Source organism: Otolemur garnettii, unplaced genomic scaffold, assembly GCF_000181295.1.
Source record: "Otolemur garnettii isolate 467f Iridium unplaced genomic scaffold, OtoGar3 scaffold00028, whole genome shotgun sequence".
In the NCBI taxonomy this organism is placed as follows: Eukaryota; Metazoa; Chordata; class Mammalia; order Primates; family Galagidae; genus Otolemur; species Otolemur garnettii.
Window position 1 is genome coordinate 7,094,508 of NW_003852423.1, and position 16,165 is coordinate 7,110,672.

Sequence of the window (16,165 nt, forward strand, 5' to 3'; positions counted from 1 at the left end):
TGATGTAACTTGCCCAGGGACTGATTCCCAGTCAGAGGCAGTGCAAGCACGAGAACCTGGGGCGGGGGGTGGGGGGTGGGTGGGGGTGGTGGTTCCACAGTCCCTGCTCAGAATCATTGTGCTTTATAAATAGCTTCAATCCTCCTTATCTGATCAAAGCCATATCTTTCTTGAAAGGAATTCTGACAGCAGGCTGGGACAACAATATTAAAGAAAAACCTCCATTCCTAGTCTTGTTAGGAAGTAGAAATGAGTTTTTAAAAAGCTTTTATTCAGGGAACTTTGATATCTAGGAGACATTTCCATCTGAAGGGGAAAAATGTGAGAGTGGGGTGGCACCTGTGGCTCAAGGAGTAGGGTGCTGGCCCTATATACCGGAGGTGGTGGGTTCAAACCCAGCCCCGGCCAAAAACTGCAAAAAAAAAAAAAAAAAAGTGAGATTGTCAAAATGAGGAACGTTTAAGCCTACTGCCAAACAGATTAAAAGAAAAAACATACACTCAATGCCACGGGGAGGATGGTGGTCCCCCAGAGAAATCCTGGCCCTAAATTCTATACATTTCCTAACTACAGAAGAAGGGCTTACGCTGGCAGAGTCACATGTGCTGTGCCAATTGGGACAATTTCCATGGATTTGCCCCAGAATTTGTTTTTCCATCTTACATCTGAAATGAAACATCAAATATTACACAGTTAGCCAGAGAGACAGGTAGATCAAACCATTCTTGGGCTAAATAAATGATCAATCATCAACCTCTTCATAAGCCAATCAATCATTGTATAGCATAACATTTCATAAAACGTAAGTACCAACCAGGTACAGAACAGAATCAGGGAATATAAATCGTATGATAAAGTCCTTGCCTCATGTTAGCAGCATGAAAGTAGTAACCACACACAGGGATGCCAACTTTAACTGAGTGCCTGTGAGTTATCTTAAACTACGAGGTGAAATGGACAAGAGAGAAGGAATGAACGTGCTTAGGGATGGCATCAGGGGAGGCTTGTCAGAAGGGGCCATTTAAACAGGACTTTGAAGGATATGCAGGAGTTTACTAGGAAGAGAAAAAACAATTCAAGGCAAAAGAAATAGCTCATACAAGGGAACAGAGGTGTAAGAGAACATAGTGTGGTTCTATCCTGTAGGTTTGAAATTGGCTTGAAGAAAGAATAGAAAGTCAGATTGAGAACAAAAAACAGGGCTTTACAAGCCTGGTTGAGAAGTCTGGTTTGTGTGCACCAGGTAAAAACAGACAGGGAAGTGATGTGCTTAGACACAGACCTTGCAGTTGGAAGCAACGGGGAGAATGGGACAGGGGAGGGAGAGATAAGATCTGGCCAGTCAAGAAGCTATTGCCCAGGGGATAAACAGGGAGGAAGTGAGCCAAAACACAGGACACAGTGGATCAATATTTTGATCCCCAAAATATTAACGGAGTAGAAATAAACAGAACCAGGTGACAAATGAGATACAGAATTTATGAGTAACGTCAATTTTTCTAACTTGCAAGAATGGGGATACCAACAGAGGAGACAGGGAATCAATAAGCAGTAGAGTGGGTCTCTGGTCTGGCTGCTGCAATGAGGACATATACACCTTTGGAAGCAAGGAGGCCGTCGGGGGCAGGGCTGTGTGTGGGGGGTGGGGAGGGGCTGGAACCAGGGAGCACCTGGGCCACATATTATATGATCCTATTTGTGTAAAATGCCCCAAACAAGTAAATTTATGGAGGCATATAGTAATTGCCTAAGGCTAACGGATGTTGAGGGAAATGGGGAAGCAGGTATTTGCTAAAGTGGTTTCTTTTTGAAGTGAAAAAAACATTCTAAAATTAACCATGCTGCTGATTGCACAACTCTGTGAATATAATTTTAAAAATACTTAATTGTATACTTTATATGCATGAATTGCATGGTATATAAATTATAGCCCCATAAAATTGTTACCAAAAGAAAAAAGATAACTTGTTTAAGGTAAAAAAAAAAAATGTAGCGCTTATAACATACCTAAGTAAAATGTATGTCAAAAAGAGCACGAAGATTGGGAGGGAGGAAATGGAAGTATACTTTTCTAAGTTTCTTCTTCTTCTTCTTCTTTTTTTTTTTTTTTGAGACAGAGTCTCACTATGTTGCCCTCAGTAGAGTGCCCTGTCATCATAGACGACAGGTGCCTGCCACAACGCCCAGCTATTTTTAGAGACAGGGTCTCGCTCTAGCTCAGGCTGGTCTCTAACGTCTGAGTTCAAACAATCCATTGATCTTGGCTTCCCAAAGTGCTAGGATTACAGGTAGGAGCCACTGCACCCAGCCTCTTTTGTAAGTTTCTTATACTATACATGAAGTGCCATAATACTACTTGATGATAGATGGTAATAGGTTAAAGATATATAATATAAATTCTGAAGGAACAGCTAAGAAACAAAACCCAGAGTTATAGCTAATAAACCAACATAGGAGATAAACTAGAATCACAGAAAGTGCTTAATTAATCTAAAGAAAGCAGAAAGAGGAAAAGGATAACAAAGGACAAATGTGACAAACAGAAACCGATAACAAGAGGGCAGATTTAAACCTGACTACATCCCTAATCACAATACATGTAAATGATTTAAGAAACATAATTAAATGGCAGAGAAATGTCAGCTTGGTCAAAAAGCAAGCTCTGTAAATCATGGGCCTATGGAAATAGGTGGGGAAAGCCAGGAAAAGGCTGATGAGGAAGGAGCTGAGAAGGGAGCCGTGGAAGGTAGGGAAAACACAGGAACCACTTGGAGAAGACCCCCTCCAATTAAAAATACATAACTTTAAAAAAACAAAAAATAGATGCTTATAGCGTCCATGAGATTTAGCAAATAAGAAGTCAGGGACATTATAAAAAGTATTTCCAGAGGGTTATGGTAAAAGTTAGAACAGTTTAAAATCAAGCTTTAATTTTAAACTTAATGGCAAAGACGAAGAAAAAATTCATGATATTTGTAACTTTAAACTGGTAATATTGATTGAGAGAGGAACTGGGTGACCGGAAAGAGGGAGGGGGAGAGTATTACAGTATACTCTTGTACTTTTACAATTTTAGAGGTGTGTATGTGTGTGTTTAAAGGCCATGTGTGATATCACTGTCAACAGAGAAAAATGTTTTTTTGTTGTTGTTGATTTTTTTGAGACAGTGTCTCACTTTGTTGCCCAGGCTAGCATGTCATGACATCAGCCTACCTGATAGCAACCAACTTCTGGGTCAAATAATCCTCCTGCCTCAGCCTCCTGGTAACTGGGACTACAAGAGCCCTTCACAATGCCCAGCTAAGCTTTCTATTTTTAGTAGAGATGGGGTCTCACTTTGCTCAGGCTGGTCTCAAACCCCTAAGCATAAGGGATCCTCTCACCTCATCCTACCTGAGTGCTAGGATTACAGGAGTGAGTCACTAAGCCTGGCTGAGAAAAATGTTTTAAAAATTGATCTGTGTTCACTGCTTGAAAACTCATGATGCTCCTTTTTTCTTTCTATAGTACCTTCTGACTTTTGGAATAAATGAAGATGTTAACAAAATTAGTTAACAAATCTAGGAAATATATGCAGCCTTATTTATTCTTGAGAAAAACTCACCCACTTACCCTCCAATTCAAAATATAAACTGAACAAAATTTTAAGAACCACCTCACACATGAAAAAAACAATGATATAAAATGTGATCCCAGAATAAAATTTAAATTTTCAAAAGCAAAAAAATCCTCTGCTGTCTATACTGTGATAAACAACTGTAAATATTTAGCATCTCTTGAAATAGGTGAGACATTTCAAGTACTTATGAAATAAGACAGAGAAAAATCCACAGGAATAAGTGGTGGTAGCTCAGAAAAAGATTGGGAATTTTTTTTAAAGATAAAACCGAAACGATTCCCTGAATATTTAATATTAATTAATAATAAATTAAAATTAAATACTTAACATTCATTGAAATTGACAAATTCTAATTACTGTTCAGAGATGAGAGGGGAGAGCAAGTGGTGTGGATCCTTCTCAGCAGGCCCAGGCCCAAGGATCACTTTTGATATTAACCAGGAGTTATAGCAATACTTGAATAAAATAAATCTATATCATACAAAATGATGGAGGTCAAATATATTAGTTGATACAGTACCTTGCCAGAAAACAAAATTTCTAGACTCAGCATGACACGCAGATATAGGTGGGTGGTGACTGACCTGATGAAAACAAATGACAAAAAATAAAAAGTGAATGAACTTTTGTGTCTCATGAAATCCATGCCTTCACCCCTGCCCTGAAATGTTTTAACTAAAGACAAACTTCTTTCGTTTCCTTCCACCAGTCTGTCCTCAAGAGGGCGCTCCTGATACAGTCAGCTCCGACTTCCTAGGTTTGTCATGAGTTAGAAGAAAGTGGGTGAATGGAAGCCTCCAGGAGCCTCCTGGGGAGGTCGGCCAGGTGGCCAGGGGGTAAGACTGAGACAGAGACCCATTTTGAAAGACTTTCAAGGACTGTCTATACATAAACCATATGATCTGACATAAAAGTCTCTCTTAGTTGTTCTGAAAGTACCTCCAAATGTTTTTATTAAGATGTCAAATAGCAAGTGTTTTAACATGCTACTTCTAAGCAACACAAAAACCCGTTTTTTTGGGCTCAGTGGATTTAACTGTTGAAAACTCTGCATCACAAAGTCCACCAGCTTTTCAAATCACCTATAAGAAGACTAATGCGACATAATTTTCTAAATAACAATGTTTCTATAAAACAGTAGAATACATAATTGTTGAGGAAACATTAGTCAACTGCTAAAAAAAGAATTATTTTTTGTCAAGATAAAATATATCATGAGTAAATAAATACATTCCAGAATAGAGGAGCCTACTTTTTGGTAAGGGTCATTACTTGTTTTATTCAGTAAGGAAAAAGCTCAAAAGAAAACAGCTCCTCAGGTCTATTTCCTCATTATCTCAGTAACACGCAGCAGTGAGAGGTGGTGGGTATGTGCTGTGATTATAAATCAGCACCACTGAAGCCAGAGTAATGCTGCCAGGGGTGCTTCCAGAAATTTCTCTGATTTAACTGGTTCTTTGCAGCGATGCTGTACTTTTAGAGTATCACGCTCAAAGGCTTCATATTATAAACAAGGAGACTGCAACCAGAAAGGTGAAGGAGCAGTCCCCAAACAACTGACAGGGAAGAAGTCAACTAACTCAGCAGTTTCCATTAGCCCCAGTGATTTTCAAGCTTTAAAAAAGAATTTCTTTTTAAGTAGCTGCCCTCTGTTTTCAAACACATCTTTTTTTTTTTTTTTTTTTAGAGACAGAGTCTCACTTTGTCACCCTGAATACAGTACCTTGGCATCACAGCTTATAGCAACCTCCAGCTCTTGGGCTTAGGTGATTCTCTTGCCTCAGCCTCCCAAGTAGCTGGGATTATAGGCGCTGCCACAATGCCCAGCTATTTTTTTGTTGCAGTTTGGCCAGGATTGGGTTCAAACCCTCCACCCTTGGTATATGGGGCCTACGCCCTACTCACTGGGCCACAGGCACTGCCCATTCAAACACATCTTATCAAGAATGCTGAGGACTGTTGGAGATGAATACCCACAATAAACTAAATCAGGGCAAGACAAGCTCCACACCTGTTGATGGGAGAGGAGCTATGGAATGCTCCCCCCCCCCCCACAATGCAGACAGACTTTAAAGTGGATTATAATAAAGTAGATTATGTTCATCCTCCAGAAACAATGTAGTAATGGGTGAGGGCGGCATTATAGCCTTGATGGAGAATTTGACATCTGTATAGGTGTGGCTAAATGTAAACATCAAAGCCAAATATAGTATATGAGAACCGCACATTTCTTCTGTAATAATTTAAAACCCCATAAAACAGGCATAAATTACTGTCTACAGAATTGTAAGAGAAGTTGTAACGAATACACACATTCCATAAAAACCCAACTTTGATTTTTTAAAAACTACGACATATTGTGTTAGATTACGAATCAATGTTCAGGAGAGTACCTTTAGAGAAGTTCCACAGATGTTGTCTGAATGAATAGATTTCAACATTCAAATAAAATTATTTTGCTCATTTCTTTATGGCTTACACCCGCCTTTGAGAATGGCGTATTTAGTCCATACTGCTGTAAGGGGTCTCCAGAGGTTTCTGGGGAAAGGGGTCTCCAGAGGTTTCTGGGGAAACTTACATGGATGGATGGCTTATTTTTCTTTAATGTATTTTCTCATGGTGAGTATTCATGAAGCATTTCTGGGGCGTCTGGCACGAGCTGTGCTAGTGTCAGGGAACCAGGGAGAGCTTTTCATTGTCCTACACAGCTGGGACCTAAGTGCAATGCCATCTGCTGGCTGGATGACCTTGAGCACATTTCTCCATCCTCTCCATCCAGTTGTCTCATCTGTGACATAAAGCTTATACCACTGACTTGGCCAGTTACTGAAAAACGGTAACTCGTAAAGTGTCCAGGATCATATGCTGATGTGGATTAGGCAGAGATTAAATTTTGGATTTTAATGTCATTAAATTCTTCTATCGCTTTGTGTCTTTATCAGCCTCCTTTTATAAATATAGAAACAGGGGTACTGTATAGCAAAGAGCTTGCCCGACACTACCCTGACAGTGAGTGACTAAGGAAGCACTTTATCCTCAGCTCCTTTGATTCCAGATCCAGTTCTTTGCTGAATGTTTCCTATGGCTAGTCTCAGACCTGGACTCATTTCTCCCAAAGCCATGCCACATCAGTGAGGTACCCTCTCATGGACATTTAGAGAAAGAGTCCTCTTTTGGATCTGACCTTTCCAAGCTGAGTCTCATCTGTTTCTTTATAAAATGAGGCTTGAGAATCCCTCTTGGCTTCAAAATGCTCTGATTCTGTTGTAACAGCTGCTTTCAGCATCTTCTTCCAATCTTGGCATCGAAGGTGGAAAAGGGTGCTGGCCAATTTGAAAAGATTACACTGAGGCTTTGATTAACTTGAATCCCCATGGAAAGAGATAATTCAGGGTTAACCATTTATCTTAGTCGATGGCAATCTTTCTAAAATCTCCTAGAGAATAATAAACACAATCTGACTTGTCTGTGTCAGTGTGGGATCTGGTTTAGTCTCTATTCTCTTTACATCCTAAATTAGGCAAAAAAAGGACAGTGGCCATTTGAACTAATCCAGCCCTGGTGTGGATGCTGCCTGTTAGGCTGTTGGAAAAATCTAGTTTAGACTGACCGGTTAGCATCCTTCTCCATCACGTCCTCTCTAGTCAAAAAAGAACAATTCCTGATAGGTAAGGATACCCAAGCACTCAAAAAATTATTGGAAATATTTATATGATAGAATACGTATCTTTCTATAAGCCCCAATACAGTTCCCCTGGCCATTAAGAATTCATAAACTTTGGGAGGAGGGGAAGGGGAAAATCCTATCTGGTAGGTACGATGAACATTATTTGGGTGATGGGTACGCTTACAGCAAGTGTAACAAAAGCAATCCTTGCGATGAAAAACATTTGTACCCCTTAATACTTTGAAATTTAAAAAAAGGAATTTGTGTAATTTACAATTCATTTGGCAATCTGAGGCCTTTCTCTATCCGGACCTAGTCATCTTTGATTTATGTTTTGGATGAACTTTATATGTATAAGAGGGTAAAGGAGAAACAGAGGGAAAAGGGACATATTTCAATATTTGCCTATTTTGAAAGCTTTTATTTTTTAGACTTAGAAAAACATCCCTTATGAAATACCCCACTTCAACCCTGCTACTGCCCAGAGATGTAACTACCTAGTGTCCCATTCCTTATGGGAAAGAGAGCACAGATCAGGGAGGGGACCAAGTGGCCATTTTCCCCAACTCATTCATCACTTCCTAATAGCCTCTGATGTGTGAGGCACCATCCTCATCACTGGGGATACAATGATAACAAAAGCCCAGGCCCAGAAGGAGTTTGTGTTTTAGTGCAGGAGTGGGAGAGACAGACAACACACAAATAAGCACATAATTCGTCAGTAGGGATGTGTGTTAAGGAAAATAAAGCAAGTCGGGGTGGGGCAGTGGGTAAGAGTGCTATTCAGATGGGGGGTAGGGGCAGAACTCCTGGATTATGGAAACTTCTGTGATTCAGAGAAACGTGGAAGTTAACCACAGAGATCTCTGGGAGAAGTCCATCCCAGGCAGAGGACACAGTGAAGTCTAGGGGTGGAAAATGCTACATAAGAATCTAGAGAAGTGACTGGGTGCAGTGGCTCACACCTGTAATCCTAGCACTCTGGGACATCGAGGTAGGCGCACTGCCTGAGCAAGAGTGAAACCCCATCTTTACTAAAAGCAGAAAAACTAGCAGGGGGCTGGGGTGGGCACCTGTAATCCCAGGTACTTGGGAAGCTGAGGCAAGAGGATCACTTGAGCCCAGGAGTTTAAGGTTGCTGTGAGCTATGACACCAGAGCACTTTACTCAGGGTGACAGAGTGAGACTCTGTGTCCCCAAACAAACAGACAAACAAACAAACAAACAAAAAAACAGCAGGAGGAGCAAGACCAGGGTGGCTGAAGCTGAATGAGGGGCAGGGGAAGTGGGAGAAGTGTGGTATGTGTGGGTACAGGCCTTGGAGGGTTTTGTATGCCATGGCCAAGACTTTGGATTTTATTCCAAGTGACTTGAGAAGTTGTTAGAGCAGATGTTGTTTTTGTTTAAAACAATCACTCTGGCTGCTGGATGAATTAATTGGCTATAGAAATAAGAGACCAGTGAATGAGTTGATTGCAATTAATGCCAGTCATTGATTGAGGTGTCTTGGGCTAGGTGGCCAGAACCAGTGGGGGAGACAGTGAAAATGGCAGGCTTCAGAAGGAAGGTTTCTGGGGGAAGACCCCAAGATTTGCTGATAAATAGGAGGTGGATTTTAAGAGAATGAGCCACTAAGGATGATGCCAAGGATACTGGCCTGGCTTTTGGGAGAATGCACTTGCCAATTATTTTCTCTTCCATTATGTTCGAGTGAATGACTTATTTCAGGAACACATGGTTTCTTGCAAAAAACTAAAACAAAAACACATTAAGTGATGACTTGATCTGGAAACATAGAAGACGGCAAACCACTAGTAGAGTTGTCTCATATTTAACTTTTTGCTAGTTTTATTTCAACAGCTTGAATTTCCCCTCAGATAGTGTCTTTAAATAAGATACCACTTGACTCAGTGGTAAATAACTCTGCCTATTAATAGAATTATTCCGAGAGGTGGGACGAGTGTGCATGGAGAGAAGGGGTGGGTGTGGTATTTATGTCTGTCCAAGAATGTACGTTCAGGGTCTTCCAAATGAGCAATAGAAAAGGGAGAGGGGCTGAGCCCATAGAACAGAGAAAAAGAGACTTTGAATCTTTTACATTTTAGTAACCTTTAAAGGCTGCATTCTGCTTGTCTGACACAAACTCTCCACAGGATGATAGCTGGGTGGGTAGATGGTTAAAATCACTTGAACAAGGATACAAACAACTGAGGTTTCATGTCATTAGGAAAAGCTACTTTAGGTTATAGCTTCATCAATTTCCTTTGGATACTAAACCTTTCCCAAAGGTACGAAAAATGATGAAATGAGTTTTCTGATCCAACCATTCCCTTGATAAAGCTCAAGACTAGCATGCTAGCTCGGCCGGCAGCAGCAGAGGGACGTAAGGAATAAGCTGCCGGCAGGATACTCCGTCCCTGACCAGGAAGGAAAGAAAGTCCTTTCTTTCTGAATTCCCCATTTTCTGGGCTTATGCAGAAAGCCAAGGCTGCAGCAGATTTCTTGGCACAAAGGAAAGCTCTGAGCAGGTGGAGCACAGGGAGGGTTAGAACATAGGACAGGAATGTTTATGATTGGATCACCCCCACCCCCACCATGGGGTAAACTCCCCAGAGCCACACCCCAGCCTGCAATGGGAACTGAGAACAAAAGCCTACGTGAGTTTGGAGGACGAAAGGTTTAAATCAGGGTAGGAAACCTTTCCACATTGGAAGGCTACATCAATTTAGCTGGAATCAAATAAAGCTGGGGTCCAGAAATTCAGTGAAATATACTTAAAAATGTACATGATGTATAAAAATCTAACCACTGTGTATTTAATAATTTCAAAAAATGAAAACTATTTGTTCATTTTGAAGTTAACTAACCTTTCAGTGACTTTCTTGTGTCTGCTTCTGTTGCACAGCATTTGAATGTCTGGTTGCGGCATGGAAGTTCACGATTAAGTGCGTCTAGCTTTGGGTGAGGCAGGAGAATGTGGATTCACAGCAATAAGTGGTTGAAAAGCAAGAAAGCATTTTCCAGGCATACTGCCTAAAGCACGGGTGTTCTGTATTTCCCCATATTACGAATGGATCTTTTTTAGCATAAAACAGTACTGAAGCTCAATCGATTCCATCTATAGTTCTTCAGGTACCTTGGTGATATCAACAAGGTGAAGCACAAATGCTAACTTGAGTGTGATGTGACTCTCAGTCAGTGACCCTTTCACCAGATTCTCCCATTAATAGGTCTACGACAGCCATATAATCTTCAAGTGATTTTCATATACATGTAATCACCCTGCTCATCAATGACCTTTACTAACTGGGAAAAATGTTCATTTCCAATTTCCTTTTGAAGAAATGTCTTGAAAAAAAAGATAGCTTTTTTGAAATGTTTGGATTTTTGCTACATATCATATATAGACTTAGTTTTGCCTTGCAAAGAAATATTCAAGTCGTTTTGATTCTATATGATATCACATAGAAATGCTGCCTTCCTATAGAAATTTTCTTTCAATAATTCCCATTGCTGATTCTGTTCTTCATAAAATTTAACTATCTGTTCTTGCAAAGATAAAATATTGGCTAACGCCTGTCCCTGCCATAGCCAACATACTTCACCATGATGGCGGCAAATCCACACTGAATGCCTCATCCTCCAACTTTATCACGTTATGAACCCAATGTGTGTTGCATTTGCATGCATATAGTTTTTAATACTTGTAACTTGTTGCAAAGTGTCACTTAACATACTGGCTTTTGCATAAATATTTTGCTGATGCAAGATGCAATGAAAAGAACCGAGAGCATCTGGATCTCTCACTACATTTTTGAAATCTGTGCAAAAACCCTTCATGTTTTCCGGTCACAGAAGGTTCACTGTCTGCACATACACTCACTAAATTTACCGAATTCAGTCTAACTTCACAACATTTATCTTGAAAGTTGTTGAAGATATCTATTCTCTGTGTTCTTTCCATAAGAGTGCCCAGAGTAACTCTTCATAGCAAAGAAAATCTTCTGTTATGACCCAGATGGAGTACGAAACCTGTGCTCAGTCAGGACTATCAGTTGATTATCCAATGTGATTGAATGATAAATATTTCCCTTTTGGAGTATTGCACGAAGTTCTGTTAAGTTGAAGGCTAATTCATACTGCTGATCAGTTATGGCTCTCCTTGAAAGAGGCAATTGTGTGAGCTTTGAAATATAGCTGGAGTCTAAGCATCTGACGACTTCGGCAGTGCATTCTTTCACAATTTCTGCATCACTGGATGGCTTCCCTTCTAATCCCGAGTATATAAGCTACTTTATAAGTTGCTGCAGTGGCCTTATTTCCGGGTCTTACTGCTGCTTGAAAGAATTATATTTGCTATTGCTTTTCATCTTTTAATTCCTGCAAAACTTCTCAAGCCCCTTTCTTGAATTTAAAATATGAGTTCCTGATGAGGGTCACAAGGCTGATGAGCCCTGAATTTCTTTCATGTTGGTATTGCATTTGTATCACAAAGCAGACAAATCATTTTGTCTTCTGCAGAAAAAAGACACTATGACAATTCCTAATCCTCCTTAAAAAATCTGTTTTCTTCATCCAGTGTTCTCTTGGCCTTCTTTGACACGATGGGCTGTTAGTCACACCAATGGGGGGGGGGGTCAGGAACATACAGAAACAAAGGGGTCCCTCCCTCCCCCATTGGTATGCAATGGTTAATTAAGCAGACAATTTGAAAATGCTGTGGAGCTGTGCAACTATTTACAGATTCCACTTCAGACAGTAACACAGTGCCCTGCCGTCAAATGTGGATAACAGACTGGCATACTCGACCTCCACAAACTCTCACCAATGAGTGCAGTAGTGGAACCAGTCAGGTGGGGGAACTTAGAACTAAATCATGAATGTAGCAGCTGTCAATTTAGTCCTTATGGCTTACTAATACTCTAACTGTGCTGGTCAATCAGGAAGGTCTATTTCCTTGAAACTTAATTTATTCTTTGGTATTTTATCACCCTCAGGACTGTGCCTTGGCATCACAGCTCACAGCAACCTCCAGCTCTTGGGCTTAGGTGATTCTCTTGCCTCAGCCTCCCACGTAGCTGGGACGACAGCCGCTGCCACAATGCCCAGCTATTTTTTTGTTGCAGTTTGGCCAGGGTTGGGTTCAAACCCTCCACCCTCGGTATATGGGGTAGGTGCCCTACTCACTGAGCCACAGGCCCTATTCTTTGGTATTTTAAAAATAAAATAAAAACATAAAAGATGAACAAAACTATATTAATGAAAATAAAAGGATTTGTTCTGTAAAATTTGGATTCAGTCCAAAGGCAGCACTTAAGGACCTAGAAGGCCACATGTGGCCTGAGGGCTGCAGGTTCCTCACCCCGGTTTAGACAATGCCATGTAAAATCTCATCGACAGCATAGTCTACAAAAAGGCTATTTTGTAGACTAAAAGGAAGTGGAGGGTCTGGTTCTAGCCTTAGCTGAGAGGCATTGGGAAGTGCTGAGCCTCTAGGTTGGTAATTTTCAACCCCTGCGCGTGGCACATCAGTGTGCCGTGAGAGGATCTTAAGTGTGCCATGAAAATGTTTAAAGATCATTAATTAAATTATTTTCAAAAGAAGTTCAAAGCACAGTAAGTATATTCTTTCTTTTACTCTTTTTTTTGATCAACGTAATTTAAGCGTGCTGCGGAAGTTTAATTACAGGTTCAAGTGTGTCTTGGGATAAAAGGCTTGAAAAACACTGCCCTAGCCCTCGGTTTCCTTGCTCATAACTGGTCCTTGCCTCACGTGCTGCACAGGGCTATTCTGGGGATTGGATCATGTACACATTTGAAAGCATAGAGCACTCTACAAACCTAATACTTAACTGTTGTAAGGAAAATTTGAGCAAGAGATGCTTTCTCCGTTTGGTGACTGCATGAGTCATTTCGGTACCGTGTGTTGGGTCCTCTCGGATGAGAACCAGCACAGAGAGGCTTCGATGTGATTGGACTCTCTGAGCGGCAGTTACTTCTACATCCCTGGACACTCCGCACCTGGAATATCCACACACCCACCAAAGCACAAACAAAATCCAAGGGCTGGGAGGAAAGAGTCACCACCTTTCAAATCTCAGGCTTTGTTGTCTAGAAAACTCAGGAGAAAGGCCCAGTTATTTCTCTCTGGTTTTTTTAGTTTAGAGATAGCATTTTCATCAATGTCCTCCTTAGAATAAAATTCTACCCAAGAATATTAATTTGGGGGCCTCGCCCAGTTTATCATCTTATTTAGAAACCTGTACTCATTATAGAGACATGTAAGAAAGCACAGAAACTTCCAAATCCTAAAAGCCTAAGTTTATCACCTCCACGCGATGGGCGAGGGTAGAGTCATGCTGTCTCCATAAAGGAAGACCGTCTCCTGGGCCAGAAGCAGAACGAACCATACCGGCAGGTACCAGCATGAAACAGAAGAAACGCTCTGGCATTCTCATTGTGTACAGTGAGGGAGCTGGTCAGCATAAACAAGAGTGTGAGAAGGGGATGGTGGGAGCTACACTGCTGTGTCTCCTGCTGACCAGGAAAAAGAAGGCCCTGGCTTCAAACCACTCCTACTCCTAGGGTAGAGGGCAGCCTGCCGTACTGAATCACATAGCCACATCTTCTTCACATTGTACACTCATCTATGATTATAATTTGGTTTCCTAAGCCATCTGTCAGTTGGAAAATCATACCTGGTCACAATGACCAAAGCTTTCTGGTCCCCGTGGTAAGTGGATTTTTCACAATAAATGCATTCTGGTTTATACATCGGTCTCTTGTAAGCCTAATTAGTGTGACTCTATCCCTGAGACTCATCCATTCTTGGGTATATTAAGATAACCAGCTCCCTGAGGTCATCAGGCTAAACTAGTATTAGATGATGCAGCACCATCGTGATCAGGATTAATGGTATTACCATGGGGAAGCCAGCCATGAGAACTTCCGGCTGCCTGATGGCCGGCCTTTTGTCAGAGATTCACCAGCAACATCATGTCCCCTTCAAACCACTTGTACTAGTAGAATAGGTATAGCATATTTTATTGTAATAAATTAAAGCATGTATAATAAAGGATATATATACCTTTCTCGTTTTCTTTGATCTAGTCATTCCTGAAGCTCACCTCTCCCTATTCTTAACACTGTATATTAAAAGGTATTTTAGAACTTCCCTCTGAATATAAAAGCAATAGCCACTTCCTGAACTTTTACATCAGTGTGTTATTTGGTTTAAGCCTAACTACAACCCGTGAGCCAAGTGCTACCATCATTCCTCTTTTACAGATGAAGAAACAACTGAGGCTCAGAAAGTCAAGTAAGTAGCTTATACAAAGCCACACGGAGTGAAATGTGAAGTTAGGATGGGAAGCAGGCAGGTCTATAAATCTTCACCCTGTTCATCTTATGCTAAGAACAATAACCAGATCTCTTTTCTTGCTCTTTTCCTTGGGATCTACTCCATGGAACTAAAGCTAAGTTATGTAACCCTCTTCCCGTCTCTGTGCACATGTGCCCAGGAACTCTCCTGAATTTGGCCTTGCCCGGTCGGGCTCAGGGGAATGAAACTCAGCTCTACACAAGCTCACGTTACTACTCTTTTCTTACAGCTATTCATCTTCTCCTGATTGTCTGCTGTAGTTTGGGGCTATTTCTGGCCTTTATTTTTTTTTCACCAGAGTGGATATAATACCATGGAAACCAAATTATATTTTCATTTATTCTTATTCTATTTTGGGTTTGGTATTTAAATAACCCAGATGAATTTGAATCAGACACATCATCTTATCCCTTTTAACTGCTGATTTAACTCCTTTCGTCCCGACGATCAGCCAGTGTCTAATTTCTTGTTTTGGTTTCTAACTAGCAAGCTACTTAAAATATGCTTTCAGCCGTTACTGGATATCATTTTCCTCTGAGTTCCAGAAAACACCGCTTGTCGTTTACAGTTAAGATAAGCACCATCTTCATAAATGTCTCGGCCATACCACGTTTCTCTCCCTATCCCCATGATGCAAATCCGTTGATGAAAAGGGCAGCAAGATAACAGGAAGAAAATAGCATTTTAGCAACCACTGCCCCTCTTCCTCAGTGTCCTAAGAATCAGGAGGAGAGAGAACCATGGAAGCAACAATGTTTTGTGTCCCTAGACTGATATACCGAAAGAGAAAGGGCTCGATTATTACCCTAACGAGAGGAGAGGGTTATTTTTTATTTCAGTACGTACATGCTCTGTTTTAGCTAAACAATTCCTTGTTGACAGATATTTTGGGTGTGCCCAACACCCCACTATTAACAAACGATGCTGTCATCCGGCAGCGATGATAGCAACACTCCCACAACATTTACCTTCATGCCTCAGAGTGCTTTGTAGACGGAGTCCAAGTGCTCTGCAGACAGTTTCTTATTAACTATCGCAAAGAAAGATGACATATAATTGTCATCTTTCCCCTTTAACAAGGAAACTAAAGCGCAGAGAAGTTATCTGAAGCAGAATTTGCCCTGGTTATAAAGCTAGTAAGAGGTAGAGCTGAGATTGGAACCTGGGCTGTCTGACTCCTGAATATCCTTCTACGCTAATTCTTATATGATAGGAATCTAATGGGACCTAAGGCTACACAATTAGAAGGTCTGTCCACGCATTAGATGAGAGCAGGGATGCTTGCCTGACCCCCTAAGCCAGGCATCCTCAAACTACAGCCCGCAGGCCACATGCAGCCAGCCTAGAACATTTATCTGGCCTACTGGGTGTTTTTGCCGCCGCTGCCTGTCCTGCTTAGCAGCCGACCCATCCTGGGGCCCGCAGCCTGGCCCTCCAACGGTTTGAGGGACAACGAACTGGCCCCATGTTTAAAAACTCTGAGGACCCCTGCCCTAAG

At 41.2% G+C, this 16,165-nt stretch overlaps 1 protein-coding gene across 2 annotated transcripts in view; it reads right to left on the reverse strand.

Annotated features, from left to right (window-relative positions):
- The window catches only part of OSBPL3 (oxysterol binding protein like 3), a 179,264-nt gene that overhangs the window by 17,410 nt on the left and 145,689 nt on the right, over positions 1-16,165 (reverse strand). For both annotated transcript variants that reach the window (XM_003788512.3, XM_023512478.1), the window contains 2 exons: positions 4,140-4,203; positions 587-665 (listed from right to left, as the gene is read on the reverse strand). In XM_003788512.3, coding sequence (XP_003788560.1) covers positions 587-665; positions 4,140-4,203 — 143 coding nt within the window. The remainder of the gene's footprint in view (positions 1-586; positions 666-4,139; positions 4,204-16,165) is intronic.